Raw genomic sequence first — 26,853 nt, forward strand, 5'->3', positions numbered from 1 at the left:
CATTTCAGGCAGGATCAGTTGTAGCATCTTAAACCAGCTTTGTAGAAACTAGGATAACTTGACCAGAATGGGAAACCAATTAGACCAGCTTAAACCATCTTTGGGCTGGCTGAGAGACCAGTTATACCTTCTTAAACCAGCATTGTGGATGCTAGGAGATCTTGACTAGAAAGAGAGATCAGTTAGACCAGTTTAAAACAGCTTTGGACATGCTGGGAGACCAGTTAGACTTGCATTAACCAAGTCTAACTGGTCTATACCAGCAGAATGAGAGACCAACTGGACATGCTTAAACCATTTTCAGGCAGGTTCAAAATGGGAGACCAGGTTGAACCATCTTTGTGTAGACTTTGAGACCAGATTTGTGCAGGCTAAGAGAGATTGAGATTGGGTTAGGAGAACAATTAGACAATCTTTGGACAAGCTGTAAGGGCAGTTAGACTAGTTTCTACCAGAAAACAGTCTGAGTTTAGATTGCAGAAAACTTAAGTCCTTAGTTCCGAACTTGCACACATATTCTCACACAGTGAATATCTGCTGAAACTCCAGTCAAATAACTACTGTTTATAACTGCAGTGCAGAGTAGTCGATAACTTTATCAGACAGTAAACAGTGAGAAATCTGTAAAGGAAGCCTCTGGGATTTACGTACACCCTGTTATACTGAAGTCTGCTTATTCTACTAGACACCAATCACTCGCTCCCTCAGTCTGTTTTTGCTATTGTAGAGCAAAACTGATGCTGTGTTTGCCTCACCGTGAGTAAATGGTCAAAGTCTCCAGAGTCTTTCTCCATTACTCATGCACAGAGCAGAGGTGTATCACACGTACCGCTGGTGGTCTTGATATAAATGAGATTTTTAGAATAATATCTCAGAAAATGGATGTCTCCCAGGAGATGAACGTGTCCTCACTGACACAAACAGGCCATTATTCCTCAGCCATTTATTTAGCAACCCAATAATGTGTTTTAATATGTGTTTTAGTATAACTTTTTGTCTTATGTACCTCCACTGGACCATCATTTTGCATTTTGCAACCAATAATGGGTCTCTTCTTCTCAAACCGAAGCAGTTGAACAAAACACAAAACCGACATTTTATGCAATGAACAAGAGACATTTATTATTGTATTTATAGAACTATAGGCTAGATATTTAGAGATTCAGTATATAGTTTCCAATTTAAGTTAATTCATAAAAAAATCCCATCCGGAAAGCACAAATATACTGTATCTGAAGCCTTGAGCTTCCATTCGCACAACTTAACGCACATCTATATGTGCGAATGGGGCCCATTGTAAAACCAACAACGTCTTTTCCCCATTGATTCTAGGGCTGTTGTCATGGCAACATGTTCCAGCGCTCATGGCTGTGGCACCACATGGCTGGAAAATGAGCGTGAAACTCAAAATGCCTAGGCTGACATCATGGCAGAAATGTGCAGCCACAGGAAGATTCTACTCGCAGTTCTACATAATGCAGGTTGTGAAAGACATGAGTACCTAATGCATATATAATGAGCAATATGTGCTGAAGGACTAGGTTTTCACTCCACACAGAATGCATAATTGCTACACTTTCAGCCAATCAGAACTAGAGATGCTTCAATAATCAAATTTTGCCTGATAATAAGCCGATATTTCTTTTTATAGTTAATAACTGATAAATTGGTGATGGTAAAATTCTATACTGTTTTCAATCAATCAATGTGAAATTAGGCATTACAACATTATAATATATAGTATGAAAAATATATTCTAATTCTAAAATAGTTTATAATTGCTTTAATTAAAGTTATGTAAATTAATTTGATGGAAATACTATTATGTGGGCTCACATAATAATCATAAAAATGGGAACCGTTTTCCAATGTTGGTGTAATGTTGGTGTATGGCATTTTAATTATTTTATTTTATTTTTACATTTTTTAAATTTTTTTAATTTTCAGGATTATTTTAGGAATAAAATTTTTTAAAGAATAGCATTTGTTTAAAATGGAAATCTTTGTAAAAATGAGCAGAAATGAGCATAAACTTATTTTGAGTATGCTGTTGTATAGTGAATATACAAAAGAGATTTACAGAAGATTTTTTCACTTATGTATTGTGTTATTTCTGGTTAGGACAAAAGTCTGGATGGAGCATCTGTGTAGATTTTGGCTGCTCGTTCATTGTGCTACAAATAAAAGAGTACTGAATATGAATTTCAACAAAGTCGCAGGTGTTGCGGGACGAATTGAACACTTGACGTGAAGTCATACAGAATGCAAAATGATTAAATGATTGATAAACTACACATATGGATGAAAATCTGTGTGGTCCGTCTCACTGGAGAATCGCATGCCATGGAAAAGCTTTACGCGTGATGGAATGGACTTCAAATTCCCTCCCCCCTTTCAAAAAGCGTTAAGAAGTAGATGTTTCATATGCATTATTAAAACATGAATATGCATCGCTTCGACACTCAGCACCTGTCACGCTCACAGCCTTTATTTAGTACGGTTGCTGCACTGTAGTGTGTTTCTCTAGGGCTCAGAGTCACAGACCGTTCAAGCGCTGACCCTAGATCCAGGTGGTCTACTCTATTATTACATCTATATTTGATAATGCTCAGCAGCCACTAGGTTTAAATGCTTGATTTCTCTGTGCAAAGCACACAGTCCACAGCCATTGATACAGAGATTTTGTGGGGAAATGTGAGTCACCGTGAGTCAACACTAACGTCTTATTTGTGGCTGTTAATATCAACACAATTAAAAGTGTTTGCATCTAAAGTTTCTAATTGCTTTAATTAAAGTTCTGTAAATTAATGAATTTGATGGAAATACTATTACGGGGCTCACATAGTAATCAGAAAGATGGGAATCGTTTTGCAAAACGATTTTGGAGGTGTAATATTGGTGTAAGGTATGTATTTTAATAAAACACTACCATAATGGTTTTCAGCCAGTAAAATATATTTTATTATTGCAATTTAAAATAGTGTTTTTCTATTTTAATATACTTTAAAATTTAATTTATTCCTGTGATGCAATGCTGTCTTCAGTGTCACATGATTCTTCAGAAGTCATTCTAATATGCTGATTTATTATCAGTGTTGGAAACAGTTTAGCTGCTTATTTTATTTATTTATTATTTTAAATTTTTCAGGATTCTTTGATGAAAAAAAGCATTTATTTAAAATTTATTTATTTTTATTTATTTTATTTATTTATTTATTTTACACAATTATCATACATAACATTAAAACATATATCTGTATTGGCCAGAATTTTAATATTACAACATTCCTAATACATATAGTAGAAATTTTCAATTTCTTTCTTGTTTTCTGAACATTAATTTATACAGTGTAGGATAATAGGAATAACACCAGCCTCTTTAATTAGTCTCAAGATACGCGACTGAAGAGCATGCCTCCAGGAAGTGCTGTCCTTTGCAGCCCAGTCCCACCGAGATCCGCAGGCTTTCACGCAGTCTCTATGACTGTGTCCTCAAGTTGTTGGTTTTGACCTGATTTACTCAGAATCAACAAAGGGCCAGGCCGCCACAGCACTGCGATGAATCTCAAACAGGCACAGAGGTGACAAGCACTGTGTAAGGAGACAACTGTGGGCAGGTGTGCATGTCGGATTGACAGCGTTTAAATGCAACTCTCCTCATGCCTCAAGCTCATGTGTGCACGCTCACGTTCCACATGTGTGATTCTGTGCAGGTAGCTGGTCACTGATTTAAAAAAAAAGAAAAAAAAAGCCCATTGCGGTTACCTGATGGCTGTCAATCAGTTTGTGGCAGCTCCATAGTGGACCTTGCCTGGGGGAATTATGGAAGTTTGTGTTTTGATGGCAGTTGTGAGACAGGAAAGCAATAGAACGAAACCGTCTCAGAGGAGTTAACACAGATGCTCACCTGTCAGTATCAGAAACGAGGAAAAGTTGTGTGTAAGTGTGTGTGTTTTCTGTGTTTGTGTGTTCTTTTATGAAGTGAAGTCAGTGATCAGGAACAGCTAGACAGATCCTGGAGCATTTCGAGTGGTCATGCCACCCTGTCTGGACCTGTTCTGGTAGTCTGTGATAAGAAAAAGTGAAAGAGCGAGTGTGTGTGTGTATTTTAAAGATCACTCATCAAAGACCAGGTCTTCTCAGCATAAACTTGTGCTTGCTTTGATTTAGAATAAGAAAATAACTGTAATGCTGTACATCTCCTTAGATCCCAAAAATGAAAATTCTTTAATATACTGGAAATCTTTTATTTCCACACACACACACACACATACATACACGTACATACACGCGCACACAAATATGCACATGTATGTATTTCCGTACATTACGGAAACTGGCTGCATGAGTGTTTCAAATACAATGACTGAGGGAGGGATGGCAGATTTGTCATCCTTCTCTCTTCTGACCAATGTAATCAATCTCTCAATATTTTTTCTTCTTTTGGAAAGTCATAGAAACGCTATTGCGGATTTTTGTGGATAGGGGCAAATGGGAAGGCAAAATTATATTTGCTGTTATTTCCATTCACCACTATAGGGGTTTAGCCAACTATGATGACTTCCAGTTCTGAGAACCCCAGAAATATGAAAATGGTCTCTGAACAAGGACTAGTTCTTCAAAATGAACATATAAGCACAATGAAAGTATTATAAATGTGGTCCATACAACTCATGCTCTATATTCTATATATAGTTGTTTGAAATAATATAATAGTGTGAGAGACAGACTGACATTTCTGAACTCAAGATCATGATTTGTGATTGAATCATTCAAACTGATTTTGTGAAAAGGAACTGATTCATTAAAAAGTTTTTACTCAAAAGAAGTCAAATTTGTGTACAAATTGGACATCGAAGCTTCTCTCATGAACTTTCATTAATGTTCCAAGGAAAACTAGAGAGCTGGTCAAGACTTTCAGTGTGTAATGAGTCAAATTCTAATCTGTTTATATGGCTTCAGAAGACTTGAGTGGCATGGGCCTCTTTTATGATGCTTTTGTGTCCTTTTTGAAGCTTGAAAGTTTGCATTCTGTGTTCCACAAAAGAATGTCATGCAGGTATAGAATGTTAAATTATGTCCGTTTGAATTTTTTGAATGAACTGTCTAAAATCAGGTCTTCCTAGCAGAGTGCTTGTGTTGAGACTGAAAAAGAAAGCAACGATAATAATGTCGTACACGTCTCTTCAGACAGGAACTCTAAAGGTCATGTGTTAACTAAAAGAGTTTTTAAACTGAGTGCTGGTTTGCATGAGCTGTTTTACAAGGGTCTTTTGTTCCGCCCTCATATGACTGTAGTCTTTTAGAACGGTGAACTTGTCACATGATTGTGGCTTTCTAAAATTGATTCTTATGTCTGTGTCTCTTTATAGGTTGCAGAGGAAAGCTGTGTGGATTTGGAGCGATGTGTGAGAGAGACCAGACTGACCCCTCTAAAGGAGAGTGTGTTTGTAAGAAGATTGTATGCACGTCTGTGGTGGCACCGGTGTGTGGATCTGACTCCTCTACCTATTCCAATGAGTGTGAGCTGGAGAAGGCCCAGTGCAATACACAGAGACGCATCAAGGTGATGCGCAAAGGCCCCTGTGGTGAGTCTAGTCATAAGCAACAATCAGTATCTATACTTGTGAGACCGCCTGGCTATTATTTTCAAATTAAAGGGAACATTCACAAAAAAAAATCATCCTTGTGTCATTCCGAACTCTCTTTTTTACTGTGGAACACAAAGAAGTTTTCTAGAAAAATATTTGGTTGCTCTTACAGTGCATTTAAACAGTGAAACAGTATTTTTCTTACACCAGAACGTTTTTTTATGCCAAGGACCCCAAAATATGATGAGGACAGCCTTCGTCAAATGTAAAGGCAGCTATACATTTTTATGTGTAAACATTATATACTGTGTAAGAAAAATGGTAAGCATGATATTATAAATACAATTTATTGTGTGTAAAATTAATAATTTAATAAAATATAAAAATTTAGCACATTCTTTTTGTCAATGAATGTGCTAAAGCAACAATTAAAATATTCATTAGTAAAATAAAAATAAAACATTATTGAAATATTCATAAACCCCCACATGGATAGATGGTCTATGGAGTGGAGAATATGAGTTTTGTGTTTTCTACACTGTTCATCATGTATATTCCAATCAGTTTCATTACATGAATGATAACTAATATGTGAAATGTGGCTCGTCATTAAGCGGGCTCTGTGGCAGTGGGCTTGGGCAGCGTGAGCCATAATTACGTGATTCGGTGGAACATGCCGTACAAAGCCTTCAAAGGGCTCTAATTAGCCACCTCGCATGCTGTCTAGCAGGAAATTATCAGTCCTGAGGAATGAGAGCTCCAGCCTACCAGTGCACTCCAGCCTCCATTGAGAAACGCATTAAAGATCACACTGTCCCGGTGTGTTAATGCAGTGGAAGTTCGGCTCCATGCTAATCGGCGCTGGCTCCGCGGCAGGGCTTTAATGGGCAGTAGCCTCCCTGCTATTGCGCTAATGAAATTGACAGTGTGGCTATCAGGGGTCATATCTCTCTCGTTCAAATGGGATCAGTGGCCATAGATAACGGACGGTTCAGTGTTTCTCCTGGGCAGAGAGGTTGAGATGGGAGATGAGAGTCAGGTTAGTCTTTTTGCCAAGTTCTACTCCAGTGGTATCCAAAATTAACCCTTGGCCTTTTTTGTTGCAATAAATATGTAATATTTTTTAGATTACATACAGTGATGGCCAAAATGATTAGAACAGAAACCTTCAAGAAACCTCCCTGCAAAGCTACCTGAAAAACTATGCACCTAGCTGCTTTAAACGCAAAGGACGGTCACACCAAATGTTGATTTAATTTAGTTAATAGAAGTTAATTGATAAAGAAAATCTGTTTATGATATTATTTTTGACAGCATCCTCATTTTACAGCATTTTTACACAAGTGCCTAAAACTTTTAACAGTACTGTAGCTTTGCAGGGAGGTTTATTTATGCATCTTGGAGACATTGCCATAGTTCTTCTGGATTTAGTCTGTCTCAGTTCTGTTCTGTTTCTTCATGTCATTCCAGACAGACTGGATGATGATCAGATCAGATCTCTGTGTGGAGCACTGGCTGCTGTCAGACTTCTTGTGCAAACAAATCTCACTGGATTATTACAATATGAATGTTTGGAAATGTCAACTGATATTTCCTACAGACACACTACAGCAAAAGATAGAAATAACTGACTTAAAACCATTCACCTGGTGAAAATACTAGCGTTCTAATCTTTTTGGCCAGCACTATTTTAGTCAATTGTGTTCTTAATATGTCATACCAGTAAATATAAAAGTTTAATGTTTTTGAAAAGTCTGTATGCTCACCAAAGCTGCATTTATTCAATCAAAAATACAGTAAAATTGTAAAATTCCACTGCCATTTAAAATACATGGTTTCTATTATAATATTTTTTTTGTTATTACTCCTGTCTTCAGTGTCACATGATCCTTCAGAAAGCATTCTAATGTGCGGATTTGCTGCTCAAGAAACATTTCATATAATCAGTATCAATGTTAAAAATGTCTGTGCTGATTGATAATTAATATTTGGAAACTGAATCAAAAGTGGCCAAAAGAAAAATGTTTATAGCTGGTAGGTTTTTTCAGTTCACACTGCATTGGCAGGTGTGGCAAAGGGTTAATTCACACCCCGGCCACAGGATAAGAGGTGATACAGAAAAAGAAATACAGAGAGGTGCCCTGTTTCTAAAGATGAGCAGGGGAGCGTGGGTGCTTGTTGAACTCCGGCGGGTAAACACATCTCCAGCTGTTTGAGTGAGTCAGTCAGTCATTCAGAGAGTCAGCGAGCAGAGGAAAGGAATGGAGTGTGTGTGGAGCTCATTTCAGAAGGGCCGTATGCTGGAACTCATCTAGATTGGCAGTGGCGCAGCTGAGCATTGGGCCAGAGTGATTGATCAATGAAAGGATTGATCATATGTGTGCAGAGCACGTCTGGAATTACTGTGATTGCCAGGAGCGCTCTCTTTTCTCACTCTGTCTTTTTTTTTTTTTTTTTACACCTTAACGTTTCTTCACCTCCAGCCTGACTCGGCTGATGAAAACCGCTTTTGAGTACCCACAGCACGGAGGAGGTAAAATCTGGGCATCAAATATTCACTCCCTAAACCAGGCCTACAACTTAAACTAGCCGCAGAGGCTGAAACTGTTGGCTTCTGTTGTCTAAATGAGGTTATTCTGCTGTACAGAAGAGCGGGGGAGGAAAAGCCTTAACCTCAGGGTATCATGGGAAGCTGCTTAATGGAGGAATCAATATGTTTGTCCCGTTATTGACGGCTGAAACTGTGTTCCTTCACTTTGGAAGTATGGCTCATTTCTCTCAGATCCTTTACCTGCTATAACTCCAGGTGTTGATACTGTTGGACACATATGGGCCGTTTTTCTCCCTCGGTTGCTTCTCACACTCTCTGTCAACTGATTCTCACGTCATGGCGCGCTACATGCGTGTTTTACTGCCCTTTAATAATGTCAAAGCTGACGTTCATCCAAGCACGTAACAGTTGCAGCAGCAGCCATGAGAGACTGTTGATTTATGATCTTTCAGCAAACACATCTTAGTCAATATTAAAGAAACTCTCTGAGTTTACCCCGAGGCTAAGTAGCATAGGGATATACTGTTTGAACGCATCATAGTAGTGATCCATCTCAGAAGAAAAGGACAGAATGTGTTCAAAGAAATGATTGATTAATAATGCTTGGATGTATATATATATATATATATATATATATATGTGTGTGTGTGTGTGTGTGTGTATGTATATATGTATATACATACACACACACACACTCATATATATATATATCCTCTAAATGCCATCTGAAATTTTCATCTAAAATTAGGATTTTTAGCAGGCTCCTATGTTTATGTTCAGTTATTTCACTTTAATCGCTTAGAAAAGGACCTATACAATGCCATTAGAGTAAAATTACTGAATCGAAACAGGAGCCTGCTAAAAATGCTCATTTTAGATGAAAATTTCAGAAGGCACTTTTGCATCTGAACTCTTTATATATATATATATATCTTTACTTTTTTACTTTACTTTATATATATATGTGTGTGTGTGTATGTATGTATGTCGCATTAGTGTCACAGAAAGTGTCATCATAGTGTCAGTTTCAGCAAAGCTTTCATATATATTTCTTATATATTTAATTATTTATTCTGAAATTATTATTTTGTTGAAGCTTGATGCTAAAAGGTGTGATGTATTGTGAGTGTTGCTTTGCAGTTTCTAGGGTTTTCTGGATGGTTGTTAGGTGATAGAGCCTGTACCTTGTATAATATTCAGGCCTATGCCTTGAACTTGTCTATGGGAATTTTTCACATTTTGTTTTATTTAATTTGTTTTATTTATATAATTTTTTGTTGTTGTTTTGTATTTTGTTTTGGTCTATGCTTTGATTTGATTTGCTTTATGTATTGCTTTATGTTTGCTTTATTTTGTTTTCAGTGCAAAAATTCAAGTTATATCACTTAAAATATATTAGTACACCTCTCTTCAACACGTGACTTGATTTTAAGAAAAGTTTATGCCTTGTCAATCTACGATCGTGCTGTTTATAGGTTTGTCTGTATTGATATTAGATGAAGTCAATGTTTAACAATGATAGATTACACTCATCAACTTTAAGGATTTGTTAATGGTTTAGGTGTGCGTAAATGCACTTTTGTCTAGAGACGCGGTGTGAAAACTAACGTCCTGTTTGGCTGATTGTTCCCCATGATGTCTCGTTATTCAGGCACAGCTCCGGTCCTGGTGTCACCTCCACGGCCACTGAGCTCGGCAGCCGCCGCCGATGGCACGTAGCCAGTCTTGCCTCGTGCAAATGAGTTTTTCGCTCACCCTGTTCCACCCCTACGTCGGCTCCCGTGCTTATGAGTGGGGACGCTCGCCACAACACATTCACCTGTCTCCGTGACAGGAGACTCAATTCACACTCATCAGCGGCTTCTCGGCTTCCTTACTCCATCTGCAGAAAAAAACCCTGCGGTTCCTCACTCTCAGACTAAATTTAGCTTGGGTTATGTCTGCTACACAGTCTGGGCCTGTCCACTGGCAAACAATTATAGCAAGATCGACAGTCTCCTTCAATAATGGAGTTCTCTAAATGAATTCTGGAAGCAGATACTCTGTGATCTAGCAACATCCATCATAGAGATGTTTTTTTTGAAAACCTCATTCAGCTAAAAACCATAGTCTTCTCATCTGTTGCAAATGTTGCTAATATGATCCAGCATGCTTCTGGTAAATAGTATTAGGAGTCTATGTGGATCTGCACAGGGCAATAAAACCTAAACATGCTCTGCAAATGTGATGCTTTGACCCAAAACAACTTTGCATTGTAATACTATTTGATTTTAAATCCTAAGTTATTGTGTTCTCAAACTTTCGGACCCCCATATTGGGTTCCATCAGGCTCAAATCTGGTATATCACATGCAGCTTTTCTTATACCAACACTTCCACAGAGCTATTCTATATTGGCTCACACAAAAACACCCAGATGTCGACGAGAATATGATCAATGCCATCACCAGAGCTTCACTCTGCTGCTTATACCCTGGAGAATGAGGATGCTTCTTATACAAATCTGTTTCTCTTGCTCTCCTCCTCTGTCTCTCTCTCTCTCTCTCTCTCTCTGCTGTCCTGCTCACTTCCGAAGGGGGAGGATGTAGTGTTGAAGTGAGATAAGGCAGATTACAGCAGGACGGGCCCATTAAAAGGCACATTTTCCACGCTCTCGCTTCTAATACCAGATGGGAGACGCTTTTTACAACTTATTCATGTATTCATGCATTTGACTGGCCTGAATAATGCATTGTTATTTTTAACCCCTACCACAATCGAGTATTGAGTGCAATAATCAGGGACTTACCAACCGTTAGAACATTTCCCTGTCCAATTTTTGGACAATAATAATTGTATTTTAAGAGCTTAATTTGCTTGACCAGAGTGCACTGAATAAAAATGTAAGAGGCTGCATAAAAATGTCTGTTTTTTAACCCAACATTTTCATCAGCTGTCGATCGATTAATTGTATTCTGTGTGGTCATGATATGGCTACTTTAATCTAATTAATATTCAAGAGCCAAGCTGATCATTGGAGCAGTAAAAATCCCATTGACTCTCTCTATAGAAAAACTTATTTCAGCAAAAACAAAATTTGAATCTCTCCTGTATATTTGTCTATTTAGTTATAAACTTCAACTTTATAGCATTTTGTACTTTGTACGTCTACGAGTAGATCTGATTCATAGACATCTGATTCTACGAATTCAGTTATGTCATTTACAAAGCTTCATGGGCTATGTAGTTCATTTACCTCTTAAAAGACGTACACAGACTTTGGCTTTTTCTCTGATTTTCAATTGTATTTTTGCTTCAAAAAGTTTGTAATGTTGTGATTCATCTCAGAGCTGGTTGGTTTGGTTCATGGCTTTTTTTATTGAAGTTTTTTTTAATCCCTATGGAGAAAATGGGAAAAATTCTGGAATCATGGCTGCTGACGAAGTGAGTGATCATTATTGCACTAATTTGAATTAAATAATATGGACACAACTAAAATATTATTTGCCCTTAAACAAGGTCCACGATCACTGGAGAACCATATTCGAGAGTTTTTAGCCATTGCTCACTATTCACTATTCAGATATAGTATATATTACCCTGTATTTACCACGTCTGTAGAGTATGTCTACCATGCGCCTTGATATTTGATGGCCGCAGTATGCTTCAGGACTTTTGAAAGTAAATCATAAAGGCATCTTAAAGAAACAATTGCAGCTGATTGGGTATGATTATATTTTACCTTTGAAAACAACGTTTGAATGCACTCCCGTACTTAAATACATGCGCTCGCTGTGCCAGATAATGATTATTGACTGTTACATTCAGCTTCCTGTTTGTGTAGCACACAGTCAGACACGCCGCCACACGCCAACAGCACAACCACTACCTTTCCCATCGTCTTCATGATAATAAGCTGCTATTTGTCCTCTTTCTTACCCTTTCCTTTTTCTACTTTCCTCACAAGACATCCTCTTCCAAACGACTAGTACCTCTAAACAAGATGAGTTCATTTCGGCCCATAATTGCATTTCCCTCCAACGATGTCCTTCTCTTCCACGACCTTTCCTGAATCACGTACACAGACCCACGCCACTTTACACTCTTGCACATTCAAGCGCGCAAGAGTACAAAGCCATTCATGAATACCTGTCTGTGTCCACTCAAGGCCATTTGCAGTAATCACAGAGGTGTCTGCCCGACCTCTCTCAGTTTAATGCAGGAGAGAGCAACCCTTCCCATCAGCCAGCAGGGTTTTGGTGACAAAGAGATTCTTCACGTGACCCTCTCTAGAGCTCTTTATGTTTCTTAGAGTCTCCACGGAGCACACAAGCGCAGGAGAGGCCAGCCACTTTGAGAGAGATTTCTTTTAAATGCTGTTCTCATTTCTTCATGATGTTGTAGAGATCAAATACTAGTCAAATTCTAATTAGTTGTTTATACAGTAAAACAAGTTGGGTAACACTTTAGAATAGGGAACACTTATTCACTATTAACTACGACTTTTCCCTCAATAAATTCCTAATTTATTAATAGTTAGTAATGCATACTAATAAGCAACTAGTTAAGAGACCCTAAAATAAAGTGTTACCACAAGTTGATCTATCTATTGCTCTGTTAGAAAATGTATTCTGAGTACTTTTTGATTACTTTTAGATTGCCTCACTCATAGAAAATACTTTCCATTCTTTGTTATCCACCTCCAGAAGTGTATTGAACATTACATTACACCAAGGTTTCCCAAACTGGGGTTCAAGATTTGATGAAAAGCTAATACTTAAATCATAAAAATGTCAAATTAAACTAGTTGTGTGCCCATTCCATTTTATGTATAATTATAGTAACCTAAATAGTGGCTGGTGTGTGCAGTTCCATAAAACTGGAAGACGTTCCAAATGTACTGCATAAGCAGTAGGATTTTTAGAAAGGAACATTTAAGAGAAATAAATAATTAGTGTGAATCAATACATAATGAATAGTTTACTGCCATTGTGTAAACATGTAATCATGTAATCTGTAAAAAAAAAAGTAACTGTAATTTGATTATGAGCTATTTAAAATGTAATATAATTAAATTACAAGTACAAAATTTTTGGAATCTGATTATGTTAACCAGATTACATGCAATCAGTTACTACCCAGCACCAAAGCTTCACGGTACGGACGTCACAATTCGGTTCATGCAGTCAGATGATGAACAGGAAAGAGCAGAAGAGGAGACGATCTACGCACCAACCATAAACAAGAACGGCGAGTTCAGATAGCACACCTGCTTGTTTTAAATCAGCAGTGTGGGAAAGTTTCAGATTCTAGAGATGCACTGGTCAACCAGCTATAAATCGGAACCGGTTTTTAGTTTTATTATGGCTGATCTCTATTCCAGAATTGCACACAAACTGCATTGCAATCATTTCCTAAAATGTAATTTGTGTGGAATTTTTATGACGTCTGTAAAGGGACCTCATAAACTGTGACCCCAAAACCAAAGTGTGTACCGAAAGTGGCACTCCTAAAATAAATAAATAAATATATATATATATATGTATATTTGCTGTTTTAATGTTTTTTTGGGTATCCACATTTTGTTGTATGGAGCTGCTAAACCACTTGAAAATCTAATTCCATCTCTCCTGACAGACTGTATATTATCAACTTGCAGAATGCATGAATACCAGCTGATAAATGTGTGTGTGTGTGTTTTAAAGGGCTTGCTTGAAGGAAAAGATAATGCTTAGCGTCAAATGTGCTTGCTGATTGTACTCAAAATTAGTTTGAAAGAAAAAAAAAAAAGCAGATACTTTTTTTTTTTTGGATATTGCTTTTAGCCAAAACAAACAATTCCATCTTTGTCATTATGTTTGAGTACTGCAGTAACAGGGAACAGTGTGGGGAAAGATCAATATGTAAGCTCTATGTAGCCTACTGTAACAGGGAGAATGAGACGTGAGACGTGTGGATCCATGTGCAAGCTTTTATTAATAAACATAGTCAAATAACAGGCAGAATTATAAAACAACAGCAAACAGGTATGGCTCGGGCAAGACACAAGAGTATTCCTAGAACAAGCGTGGGTCTTTGATCAGCGAACAATATCCAACAGGGTGAGGCAGAGAGATAATCCAGGTAAACGAGCAGTGGTCCAAGAGAGGTGCAAACAGAGTCCGAACGGCAAGGCAAAGGGTTAATCCAGAAAACGCGGGCAAGAATCAAAACACTAGAAAACACACAAGGCAAGGCAAGACTAAGACAACAAAGAGGGTTCCGTATAGCAGCTAAAACTAGGAGAGTTATAAATGCAGAACAATACTGGAACTAAACAGAAAAACACAGAATGGCTCGGTAAGGCAGCTAACACTAGGGGAGTGCTATACGCAGAACAATACTCTGCAATGACAGAGAGGAAGTCCAAGGCTTATAAAGCGTGTGTGATTGTGTGATCAGCTGTGTAATCAGAGCAATGTGAGATTGGTGACAGCTGTGTGTCGTCAGTGCAATGGAGGATGAGAAATGCAGTCCAGAGGTGACGTGTAACAGTAGTGTAGTGCAAGAGTCAATGTGGTGAGCGAGTGACCTCTGGTGGGGGAGGGACGGAGGGCAAGGTCCATGTGGAAGTGGAGAGACTGGAGACTGCCAGGGCGGAGCAGAAGATCTCCACGGCAGAGCAGGCGGAGCAGGAAAACACCATACCTGAACAGAAGACCACCAGACCTTAGCAGTAGACCACCACGTCGGAGCAGATGACCACCAGAGCCAGACAGGGCACGACAAGGATTCGCAGACGGCCTCCATAGCCGTAACAGGGCAGGACAAGGATTCGCAGACGGCCCCCATAGCCGTAACATGGCAGGACAAAGATTCACAGACGGCCTCCATAGCCGTGACAGGGCACGACAAGGATTCGCAGACGACCTCCATAGCCGTGACAGGGCAGGACGAGGATTCATAGGAGGGTACCACTGACACCTCTGGAGGTTCTGCAGCAGACGCCGCCACCTCTGGAGGTTCTGTAGTGGTAACATCAGAAAACAGGTAGAGTTCAGTAACAGGACAGGTACAGTGCTCATCAACGGTTCCTTTGACCGTGACATGACAGGCATAGAGAGTACATTGCTGGGCGCCACCACCATACAATGATCTGAAACGAGCACCGCCGCTTCGGGAGGTTCTGCAGCATGTGCCGCCACCTTTGGAGAAGCTGCAGCGGGTGCCACAGCCTGGGGCAGTTCCGAGGTGGTGTACGCAGCCCAAACGCAACATAAAGTGATCCCCATCATGGGAAGCGCTTCGGACAGGGGAATTAGTGCAGGAACAGAAGGGTTAAAGTGAGCTGGTTTGGGGATACCAGCTGCACGTGCAGACACCAGTGGTGCATCCCTCACACTGCATACCAGATTAGGATACTGAAGGACTGACCTTGAATATCTGAGTGTGACAGACAGGACGTGACAAGACTCTGGTTGATCAGCTGTGACGTGGTTCTGGATGGTTAGCAGTGACATGAAGAGTCTCTGGAAGATCCGCTGAGACGTGGTGAGACTCTGGCAGATCAGCAGAGACGTGTTGAGACTCTGGCAGATCAGCGGCAACGTGGTGAGACTCTGGCAGATCAGCGGAGACGTGGTGAGACTCTGCCAGATCAGCGGAGACGTGGTGAGACTCTGGCAGATCAGAGGATACTTGACTTGACTCATGAAGATTATCTGTGACTTGGTTGGACTCATGAATGGCAGCTGTGACATGACGGAGCGTCGTTGTGGCCGCCATTTTGTGAACGGATTCCGCTGTCGCTGCCATTATGTGAGTGCGCTTGGGTACGTCCGCCATTTCACGAGCGGGTTTAATCACTGGAGTTGTGGTCAATAAACTCGAATGTCCCAGAGCTGGTGATTGACTAAACACCGCGGCCGCCATTATCGGCATGGACGCGATGTTGCGTTCCTCCTCCGCGACACCCACGGTGAATGAGGAACCGACTGATAACAGAGCATAGTCCAGAAACTGACTGAATGTCGAGCGCGGACCCTCGTGTCTAAGCTTAGACTTGAGAGGTGGGTTAATGCCATCGCAGAAAATCTCTATCAAAATAAGGTCCGGTATTTCTGAATAGTGAGCAATGGCTAAAAACTCTCGAATATGGTTCTCCAGTGATCGTGGACCTTGTTTAAGGGCAAATAATATTTTAGTTGTGTCCATACCTGGCCAATGTCCATCTGAAAAGTTGCTGGATCCTAGTGTGGCCGAGTATTCTGTAACGGGGAGAACTAGACGTGAGACGTGCGGATCCATCGGCAAGCTTTTATTAATAAACATAGCAAATAACAGGCAGGTTTATAAAACAACAGCAAACAGGTATGGCACGGGCAAGACACAAGAGTATTCCTAGAACAAGCATGGGTCTTTGATCAGCAAACAATATCCAACAGGGTGAGGCAGAGAGATAATCCAGGTAAACGAGCAGTGGTCCAAGAGAGGTGCAAACAGAGTCCGAACGGCAAGGCAAAGGGTTAATCCAGGAAACACGGGCAAGAATCGAAACACTAGAAAACACACAAGGCAAGGCAAGACTAAAGACAACAAAGAGGGTTCCGTATAGCAGCTACGGAACTATGTATTATCGACCCACATTGTTTGTGCTACGGAAATGAATGATAAATTACACCTCCAATCTTGCAACTTTATAAGGTGTGCTGTTACTTCTGTAAGCAGCCAGATTTATGATTTTCACCTGGCATATGGAACAACAGGCAAGAATATACTATAGACTTGAACTGTTAGAGAAACCAGAGATTCGATTTAAAGATCAGAAAATGATAGAGACTGGGAATGTGCTCTTTCGACCTGATGCCACCAAGCAATGGTCTAGCAACTACCCAGAACATCCTAGCAGCTACCTACAACATCCGAGCAATACCTAACAACCAGTGCTAGACAGATTACATGTAATCTGGATTATGTAATCAGAGTCTAAAAATTAAGTACTTGTAATTAGATTATATTACATTTTAAAGTGCTCATAATCAGATTACAGTTAATTTTTTATAGATTGCATGATTACATATTATTTACTCAGTGGAAGTAAATTAATCATAATGTATTGATTCGCCCTAATTCTGTTTTTTTCCTCTTAAATTTTCCTTTCTGAAAGTTCCTTGTCTAAAGTTCCAGTACTACTTATATAAATTTGGAAACTCTTTCAGTTTTCTGGAACTGCACACACCAGCCACTAGTCAGGTCACTAAAATTACATAGAAAATGGAAAGGCCACACGGCTAGTTTAATTTGACATTTTATGATTTAATTATTAGCTTTTCACCACCTCACGAACCCCAGTTTAGGAAACCTTGGTGTAATGTAATGTTTAATGCACTTCTTGATGTTGATAACAAAGAACGAAAAGTATTTTCATATGAGTTAGGTCAAAAGTAATCTAAAAGTCATCAGAAAGTACTCAGAATACATTACCATATGTGTAATCCAACAGATTATTACTAACTACACTTTCTGTTATGTAATTTGTGATCAGTAATGGACTACAATTTGTAAGTAATCTGTCCAGCACTGCTAACATTTTTTTTCTTCTGTATACCATGTGCCACCAGTTTTCAGCTTTTTAACATTATTGTATATCACTTTTTAGCAGGCTATAGAAGCAGGGATTATGTTTGAATTCATCTTGATTGTCGTCCAGTCGTGCAGATGCATAGATTTGTGTTTTGCATACTGAATGCACACGTGCTGAATTAAATCCAGTCTTAAACTGCGATTTGAAGCCTGTGCTAGTGTTTGCACTGAATCGGGTTAATGCTCAATAAAGCTCACAGGAGATAAACCTTGCTTCTGATAGAGGTGTTTGGTAGTGTATTAAACCCGTGAGCTAACGTCGTCCTGCTGGTCTTGCCCGTGATGTTACCTCTGTGTCTTCACAGGCCTGAGGTCAGGAGTGGCTCACCTCGGTAATACTACACAAGTATGCGCACTGACAGATATCGCAGGAGAACAGGAGTGCCTGGCCTTTGAATCCAACCACAAAAAGATGTGTATTATCCATTTTTGTGCCTAATTTTCTTTATCCAAGGGCAACACTGAGGCGTGCAAAAAAAGGAAGACAGCTGCAGTCAAATAAGCCCTTTGAAGAAATACATCAAAAGAACAAATCATTTCGCCGTGTGAGGGATGACAACAGCAGAGGGTGGGACACTGGGTTTGGAGGTCATCTGTGGAGGTTCAGCTTTATTTTTTTGGTACTCTTCCAGTTTTTGCTATTGATGCATCACAGCAAATATGGCAAAAAAACACGAATGCTTGAGAATACTAATGGATAGTTTTCTCCAGGCTTTGTAGACCTTATTCTGGGTTAAGTACAAGTTAAGCTCAGCATTTGTGACATAATATTTACAGTGGTGTGAAAAAGTGTTGGCCCCCTTCCTGATTTGTTATTTTTTTGCATGTTTGTCACACTTTAATGTTTCAGATCATCACACAAATTTAAATATTAATCAAAGATAACTTCAAAATCAGAAAGGGGGCCAACACTTTTTCACACCACTGTATTATGGAAAAAAAATTACATTTAAAAACAAAATCAGTGTTAAACCGTGTGACAATAAAAGCAAATGTAGCCAATCTGTAAATGTTAAAATACTTAGTGTTTTAACTGCACAGCAACAAAATTAAGTCAAATTAAGTAGCTACAAATTATTTTCCAAATTGTGATTAGTAAGGAAAGAAAACATGTTGGTGGAGACTTGGTTTAGTTCATTGGTTATTGATTGGATGGAAGCAAATTTGAATGTGAGCTTGAGGTTGATTGTAAAAAGAGGTGGAGTTTATCTGGACAAAATCATTGGAGAACTTCAGCGTACCTCACCTGAGAGAACTGTTGTTTCGTTTGATGATCAAGCTCTATCATGACAACTCTCGGTTGATTCTCAGATTTTATCATGGTAACGGATATGACAATGTTAATGTATTTGGTCTTGGCAGAGTAGATCTGCTACGCTGCTGAATTGCAGCTGTTGTTGTTTATTGCTGTTGTTGGAGATTATTGCTGCTGCTGCTGCAAAGCAAGTACAGGAATTTGCTACTGCCAATACATATGCCGTTACAGTACTGTGAGTATTTAAGACATACTGCTGCTGCACAAGTAACATATATAATAACCCGCTGCAGATCTATACAGGTGGAGCTGGGGAAGCTGGAGGGTTTCAGAGTAACTCTGAAAGTGTGCTGCGAAATGCTCTAGTGAATGCTAACCAGCCATTTAAACATAAAGCACCAAGCTTATTGCCTGCGAATGCAACATGAACCAATCAGCTTGTGCCAACTTGTTTAACACTGTGAATATCATCAGTTTGCATTAACGATTCATCAGCCTGTGCCATCTAGAGTTTCATGACAGAACTTGGTATTTATGACATTGCTCCCAATCACTTCTGTTGTAATTGCCAAACTGTAACCTCAATTTTTGTATTTTTTTTTTCGGTGCTATTATGCCACCAAATACTGTTTATTGTGGTTCATTTGTGTTGAATCCATAATATTCAAAGGAAATGAGAGTGACACCACCCGCAGCTGTTCTCAAGCCTCTTTAACACATACGCATTCTTATATATACACATACATCTTCTGTCACGCTGGAGAGGGCGCCCGGGGCTCGCGGTGCAGGGCGGATTGTGCTGAGCCGATCCCATCAGGATCACGTAGTGGCCGTTGACAGCTCCCTGCATGCATTACATATTAATATATCCAGCACTAAAACATTATCACAGCACTGTCTGAAAGGCGGATCAGTGGATCATCCTCGCTGTCTCGACTTCCTCTCACTCTGTTTATGCCTTATTAGTTCATTGTGTAGGTCCTATTATTTCCTACTTTTCTTCCTGTCCTAACCTCTTCAGTGATAGAGGAGAGCAGTTAATTGACTGCGAGAGACATTTCCAGTTCATCAATAGGTAACTATAGACTCCTGCTCTTTCCTCAGGATACTGTATTTCTATCCTTGAAAATGAGCACTAAATCATAAGGAGGAAACGGCTCATCTCTGTTGCTACCCCAATGGTTCATAGTCTCTCGGCTTGTGACGCCAGTCACATTCTAACAGGCAATTTGCCTGCTTGTCTCAGTCTGAGAGGGCAGCTTATCTGTGCTAACACAGTGGAGAGCCGCGTACGCACCTTATACCGGAGTGGCCTTTTGCATTTTAATCAGCTCATCCTTTTCCTCGACGCTCATCAATTCTCGGCGACAATAGGTGGAAAAGCGTCGACTGTTATTTAATGGGTTCGCAGAGGCAATTCTGCGTACTGTCACAAAACAAACAGAGCGCCACTGAGAAGGAAGCTGTTTATACGGATCGTCGGACTCTTCTCAATGTGTACTTCCTGACAGAAACATCAGAACTGATTTAAAGAACCGCTTTACATCAGACTGATGAAATCAGATGTCTTAGAGGCAGGCTTTTGGGGGTGAGGCCAATCTGTCAAAGCAGAAGTAATGATTCAGAGCTCAGCTGCCATTAGTTATGACTGTGAGGATGAGGAAAGTACCGGAATGCGTCAGCCCGTCTCAAAGGCCATCATAGACTGAACAGACTTGTTTATCATTTTAGGGAAAAAATAAAACTGCATAGGCGAGAGAGGGGTTGCAATTTGCAACATGTTAGGGATGAATCATATGGCAATAAATAAATGATTTTCTAATTAAAATATATATATATATATATATTTTTTATTATATAATGCATTCAAATATTATTATATAAAATATTATAAATAGTTTTTTACATTTTTTATTTATATTTATACTAGTAGTTTTTAGCATAAAAATGTGTGTGACTTTTCTCATGTATATCTCTCAATCGCAGTCAGCTGTTTGGGACCCACTGACCCATTGACCCATTTTACCCCATTCCCCCATATTAGGTTGGTTGTCAACAATTAAGGGCCTGGGTCCATTTGGAGCCCTAATAAATCTTGAATTATTAAAATAGTATTATATTAATGGTCACACTTTATTTTAAGGTCCAATTCTCTCTATTATCAAACCATTAATTACGACTTTTGCCTCAGTAAACTTCTAATTTGCTGCTTATTAATAGTTAGTTAGGTAGTTGTTAAGTTTACGTATTAGGTAGGATTAAGGATGTAGAATATGGTCATCCAGAATACTGTATGTGCTTTATAAGTACTAATAAACAGCCAATATGTTAATAATAGGCATGCTAATAAGAAACTAGTTAATAGTGAGATTTGATCCCTATACTAAAGTGTTACCATATTAAAGCGGTCATATGACGTTGCTAAAAAGAACATTATTTTGTGTATTTGGTGCAATGCAATGTGTTTATGCGGTTTAAGGTTCAAAAAACACATTATTTTCTACATACTGTACTGTGTTTCTCCTCTATGCTCCGCCTTTCTGAAACGCATCGATTTTTACAAAGCTCATCGTTCTGCGAAGCGAGGCGTGCTCTGATTGGCCAGGTATCCAGTGCATTGTGATTGACTGAATACCTCAAGTGTGTGACGGAAATGTTACGCCCCTTACCGTATTGTTGTGCCGTGTCCCGGCACGATGACACAAAAACATAAAAACCCATTATAAACAAGGCATTTGTTGCATCCAATGGGGACATAATTAATGATTATAATGACTTCTGAGTAAATACTGTCTTTTTACACGTTACATCGCTCCACGGAAACATTACCATGTCTGCATTTGTGATCGGAGAAACAACAAACAACAAGCACTACCCTACACTGCTCAAAACTCGCATTTGAATAGTCAGTGGCAACATTTTTAAATAAGAAAACATACTTACAGGCTGTGAGTCAGAAGCGCCAGACTGTCCTTGCAAAGTTGGAATTGCCCCACTTTATAGAAACAGCCTTTGAGCAAGCCAGCAGGTTCAGGAAATAGTCCTCCGTAAAATGCGCTGCACACACTCTAATATTTGGGTTGAAGTGTTCTGAAACAGTGTTGTAAATACAACTTAAACACTGATTTCTAGTTGTGTCCTCCTTTGAAAGCCCAAACAAAGTAGTTTCGCTTTCACACCAAAACACAGCTGCTCCAGGACGTGGCGCCGGCGGCAGCAACAATACTACAGCGAGAACAAAAATCACGCCCTCTTTCTTTGCGTATACAAGGAAATGAAGGAGACGTTTTAGGTGGGCGTGGTCGAGTCTTAACTTTTATAAAGAATATCTCTTTGGTTTTGAGACTTTAGTCTTTGCAACTTCAGGGATCTTATCTATGCACAATCAGCTTGTAACACTCCAAAGAGAAAGGAAAACGTGAAATCGCATCATATGACCCCTTTAACATACTTGTAATTAAAAGGAAATTAAGTTATAAGCCTAATTTAAAACACTAAACATAGAGATGTACAGCATTTAACTGCCATTGTATGTTTGAGTTTATTTATTTTTATTACAAAAGAAGTGAAGATATGAGGACTTTTGACTGTTGTCTATTCTAGATTTTTGTATAGCAATGTATCTCTCAACTTTCCTTAATTCAGCATCGCTACAAAGTGTAAAACAGGACCTGCATGTGGCTGTTGTCTGCAGTATCAGAGGGCGTGTATTAGCACTTCCTCCACACAAACATTCACAATGAGTTTTTTGGAAGTGCGAGTGGTTGGTTAGTTAGCGAGCCCAGGCTGATGAAGTGTGAGGTTCAGACGTGCAAAGACGAGGGAGGCACAGTCATCTTTTTTTAGAGAGAGAGAGGAGGAAAAGAGAATGAACACTTTGGTCACACAACACACGGAAGCGCCACTGATCTCATCCTTACGATGCCGCTTGCCAGGTTTATCACATGCGTGTGAGTGGGTTTGTGTGTGCGTAAGTGGAGCATGGTCCTTAGAGACAGGCACAAACCTTTAATTAAACAAGTGGGTTCTCTTAACAGGTTTACACAAAGTAAAACCCACAAATGATAGAGGAAACTGGAGGCTGATATGACGCACAGCAGAGGTGAAAACAGGGACGGAGATAGTGTGAATGAATTAGAGTGAGTGGGGACAGTCGGAAATGAAACTAGCCCTCTCTGAAGCGACACAGTCCGTTCACTCTTCAGCATCTCTGTGTTTGTCAATGCCTCATGAATATGTATAATCTAAATAATAATGATAATAATCAGATGGTTCCTGTGAGTATCAGAAACAGATATGTATTCATTCCAGTTAAATCGCCCTGGTGTATTGCAAATTAAAACTTCCACCTTTCTCATTTATGTAGAATTAAGGGATTAGTTCATCATTTACTCACCCTTATGTCATTCCAAACCTGTATTTTTCTTTGTAGCATAATCAAACAGGAGAAATTTTGAAGAGTACGCTGGTCGTGGTTTTCTATGCAATTACAGTGAGTGGTAACTGAAGCTTTTAAGCTTCAAAAAGGACACTAATGAATCCAAAAAAATGGTAAAAATGGTTCAAGTCTCGTGCGTTATATTCAGAATTTCATGCGATAGCTTTCTGATGAACAGACTGAAATTTAAGTTCTTGTTAACTGTATTTTTCATCTAGTGTGGTGTTAACTGTCACTAAAATGGATTTGAGATCCAGAGTTTGTGACCAAATCATCCGTTGGTTTTGTCAGTGGCATGAACTGATTTGTCGCGGTGCTATTATTTACTAAAACAAATACAATAGTTTTTAGTTAATTGAAATCAAGCTGGAATAATACAATAAAAATATTATTATAATAAAAAAATATTAGATTAAAAACTTAAAAATTACAAATGCCAAATAAATTAAATCAAATAAGTTCAAGTAGAAGTTAAAACAAAAAATAGAAAAAAACAAAAATTATTGTTTTATTATATTATATTATTTATTACTAAAAATTAATGAACATGGCAAAAGCACAGTACTAAACTTAACATGCCAAATGAAAATATTAAAATAAAAGATGTTTAAAAAATATGATTAATTACAATATATAAGTATATAAATAAAGCTAAAATTATACAGATTCACTGGCAAAATCTGATTCAAATATTTGATTTGTTCATGCTTATAAATGTTAGTCTATTTTTCTCACAAACTTATCATATGGCTTCAATGGACTTGCACTTTAAATATAATGCATGAGTCAAATGGACCACTTATGATACTTTAAAGACACTTTTTGTCATTTTTGTCATCTTGACAGCCCCAATTCACTTTCACTATATAAAAGAGAGCAGGCAGGATTTAAGATCTATTTGTGTCAGGTTTTGAATGGCAAAAGTAAATGATGACAGAAATTTCATTTTTGCGTAAATCATTTCTTCAACTTCATTCCTGAGTGGTGGAATGTTTAATAAGAAATAGACAAAGTCTTTTTCAAAAAAAAAAAAAAAAAAGTGGCTTTCTTATTTTCAGAGTGAAAAAAGCTGATTAGGTCCCTCCAGCATAAGGACGGGTACGCTGAAGCATAGCAATTGAGAATGTTTTGTGAATGCAAAGCTTGCTTGAAATGGTCCATGGTGAATTAGAGTGACTTGTTTGTACACCCACCCAGCTGTGACCGAATATTCAAGTCTGGGGCACTGAGCTGTTCTTCATCCTGGGTTAAGCCACTTCACTCTGCCATCTGTATCGACACGGGGCACATCTGAGCCGTGTGGAGGTGCTGGGAGACCGTGCCTCATTTTAACCCAATCTTATCTCAGTAATAGCATTCATGTTTGGAGCTCACCCATGAACTCCCACCTTAAACAGACTTTATAGTTTGAACATGACAAGCAGCCAACCAATTATCCGAACACGACCAACAGTACATCATGTAATTTGTGCTAACATTAATATTAAACTTTGGCACGTAACTCTTCCTGTACCATGTGTGCTAGATGCATGAATAGGTACGAGCATACTTTATAAAACTTAAAAACCAAGCAACCATATAGCAACAAACTAAGAGCCACTTCATCTCAGATTATGTTGTCAAATGTTATTCAGGCATTTTCTACACTCACTTTCTCTTTTCCTTGTTTTCCAGCCCTGAAGGACCCATGCAGTGAGGTGACCTGTAGCTTTGGCAGCACCTGCATCCAGTCATCCGACGGTCTGTCCACCAAGTGCATGTGTCCTCTGAGTTGTGAGAACGTCCCCAAGCACGTGGTGTGCGGCAGCGACGGCCTGGACTACCAAAGTGAATGTGAGCTCAACATGAAAGCCTGCGCCACTCAGAAGAACATCCGCGTGCATCACCAAGGCCGCTGCGGTGAGTCTGTGCAGCCTTTAAATAGTCATAAGCATTACATTTATGTGATTATCACGTGTAGTTCTGTTACCATCTTGCCATTCTTCCATTGCAAATTCCTTCAAAGTGATCACAGGTCGTTTTAGCTGCTTTTAGAATGCAATTGTGGTCAGTTTTAGGGAATGTTACTTTTAAAATCCAAGTGATCCCCTTTCTAAAACAAAAATATGTATATGTGTGTGTTTTTTTATATATATATATATATATATATATGTGTGTGTGTGTGTGTGTGTGTGTGTGTGTGTGTGTGTGTGTGTGTGTGTGTGTATATATATATATATATCGCATATATTTTTGTTTAAAATAATATATATATTATTATTACTATATTACTATATTATTACTATTATTATTACAGGTTATAATAATATATGTGTATGCTGTTGATATTTTTATGTATATATAAATGCATACTCATACAGTATATATTTTGAAATTATTTCCATGTATTTCCATATATATATTCATATGAATATAATTAATATTATATATAAATATTGTATTGTATTGTATTGTACATAACATTTTTCTTGAATATATACATGCATGTGTGTGTATTTATATAATAAATATATACAGTACACACACATATATTATGTAAACAAAAACATTTATTTTGGATGCATATATATATATATATATATACAGTATATACCTGCCTATTTTATAATTATCATAATTATTAATAAGAATATAAAATAATATAATAAATTACTGTATATTTATGTGTATATGTTTGTGCATGAATATATATATATACAAAAATAAATACATTAATATTTATTAATACATTAATAATATAATTATTTTATATTATTATTAAGGAGTATTATATATTAATTATTACGTATTATTTACATAATGCTAAAACCATTACTTTACTTACTTTACTTTTACTTTTGTCATTTAGCAGACGCTTTTGTCCAAAGCGACTTACAAATAAGAAAAAGTAACTAAAACTAAAAAGTTACAACTCTATAAATACTATCTACCCACATAGTTAAGAAAATAAAGAAATTAAATAAAATTGACACATGCATATAACAACAACATTTCAATAATAAACATATCAATGAAAGAAATTAAATAAAAAGCTACTACTATCCCTTGCCGGTGTCCCTGCCCGGTGGAGTCGCACGGTAGAGTCGATGGTCTTTACACTCTTTGGTCTTCACACTAAGAGGGCTTCACACGACGACTGCCGCGACCGCTGCCGCGGTATAATAACCTTTATTATACCAAACCAACAAATGATCATTTCAATTCAGCTGGACCCACTTTCCTGTTTATCAACTACAAATGGCCAAGCAAGTGCACACACTGACAAGATACACGATGCAGTACGAGACCAAACGCGATTTATTACCATTATTAAATGATAATGATGATAATAAAATTAACAAAATAATGTATTAAATTTACATTTTTAGACTGTTTTTACTTTTTTCCCCCATGATTTGAAGCGGGTCGAAAGAAGAAAA

The 26,853-nt window shown here is 38.3% G+C and overlaps 1 protein-coding gene across 4 annotated transcripts in view; it reads left to right on the forward strand.

The window, feature by feature from the left end:
• LOC306860844 (agrin-like) overlaps positions 1-26,853 on the forward strand; it is a 262,672-nt gene that overhangs the window by 137,850 nt on the left and 97,969 nt on the right. For all 4 annotated transcript variants that reach the window (XM_079402799.1, XM_079402800.1, XM_079402802.1 and 1 more), the window contains 2 exons: positions 5,373-5,588; positions 25,109-25,333. In XM_079402799.1, coding sequence (XP_079258925.1) covers positions 5,373-5,588; positions 25,109-25,333 — 441 coding nt within the window. The remainder of the gene's footprint in view (positions 1-5,372; positions 5,589-25,108; positions 25,334-26,853) is intronic.

The sequence above is a fragment of the Barbus barbus genome (genome assembly GCF_936440315.1).
Source record: "Barbus barbus genome assembly, chromosome: 41".
Lineage (NCBI taxonomy): Eukaryota > Metazoa > Chordata > Actinopteri > Cypriniformes > Cyprinidae > Barbus > Barbus barbus.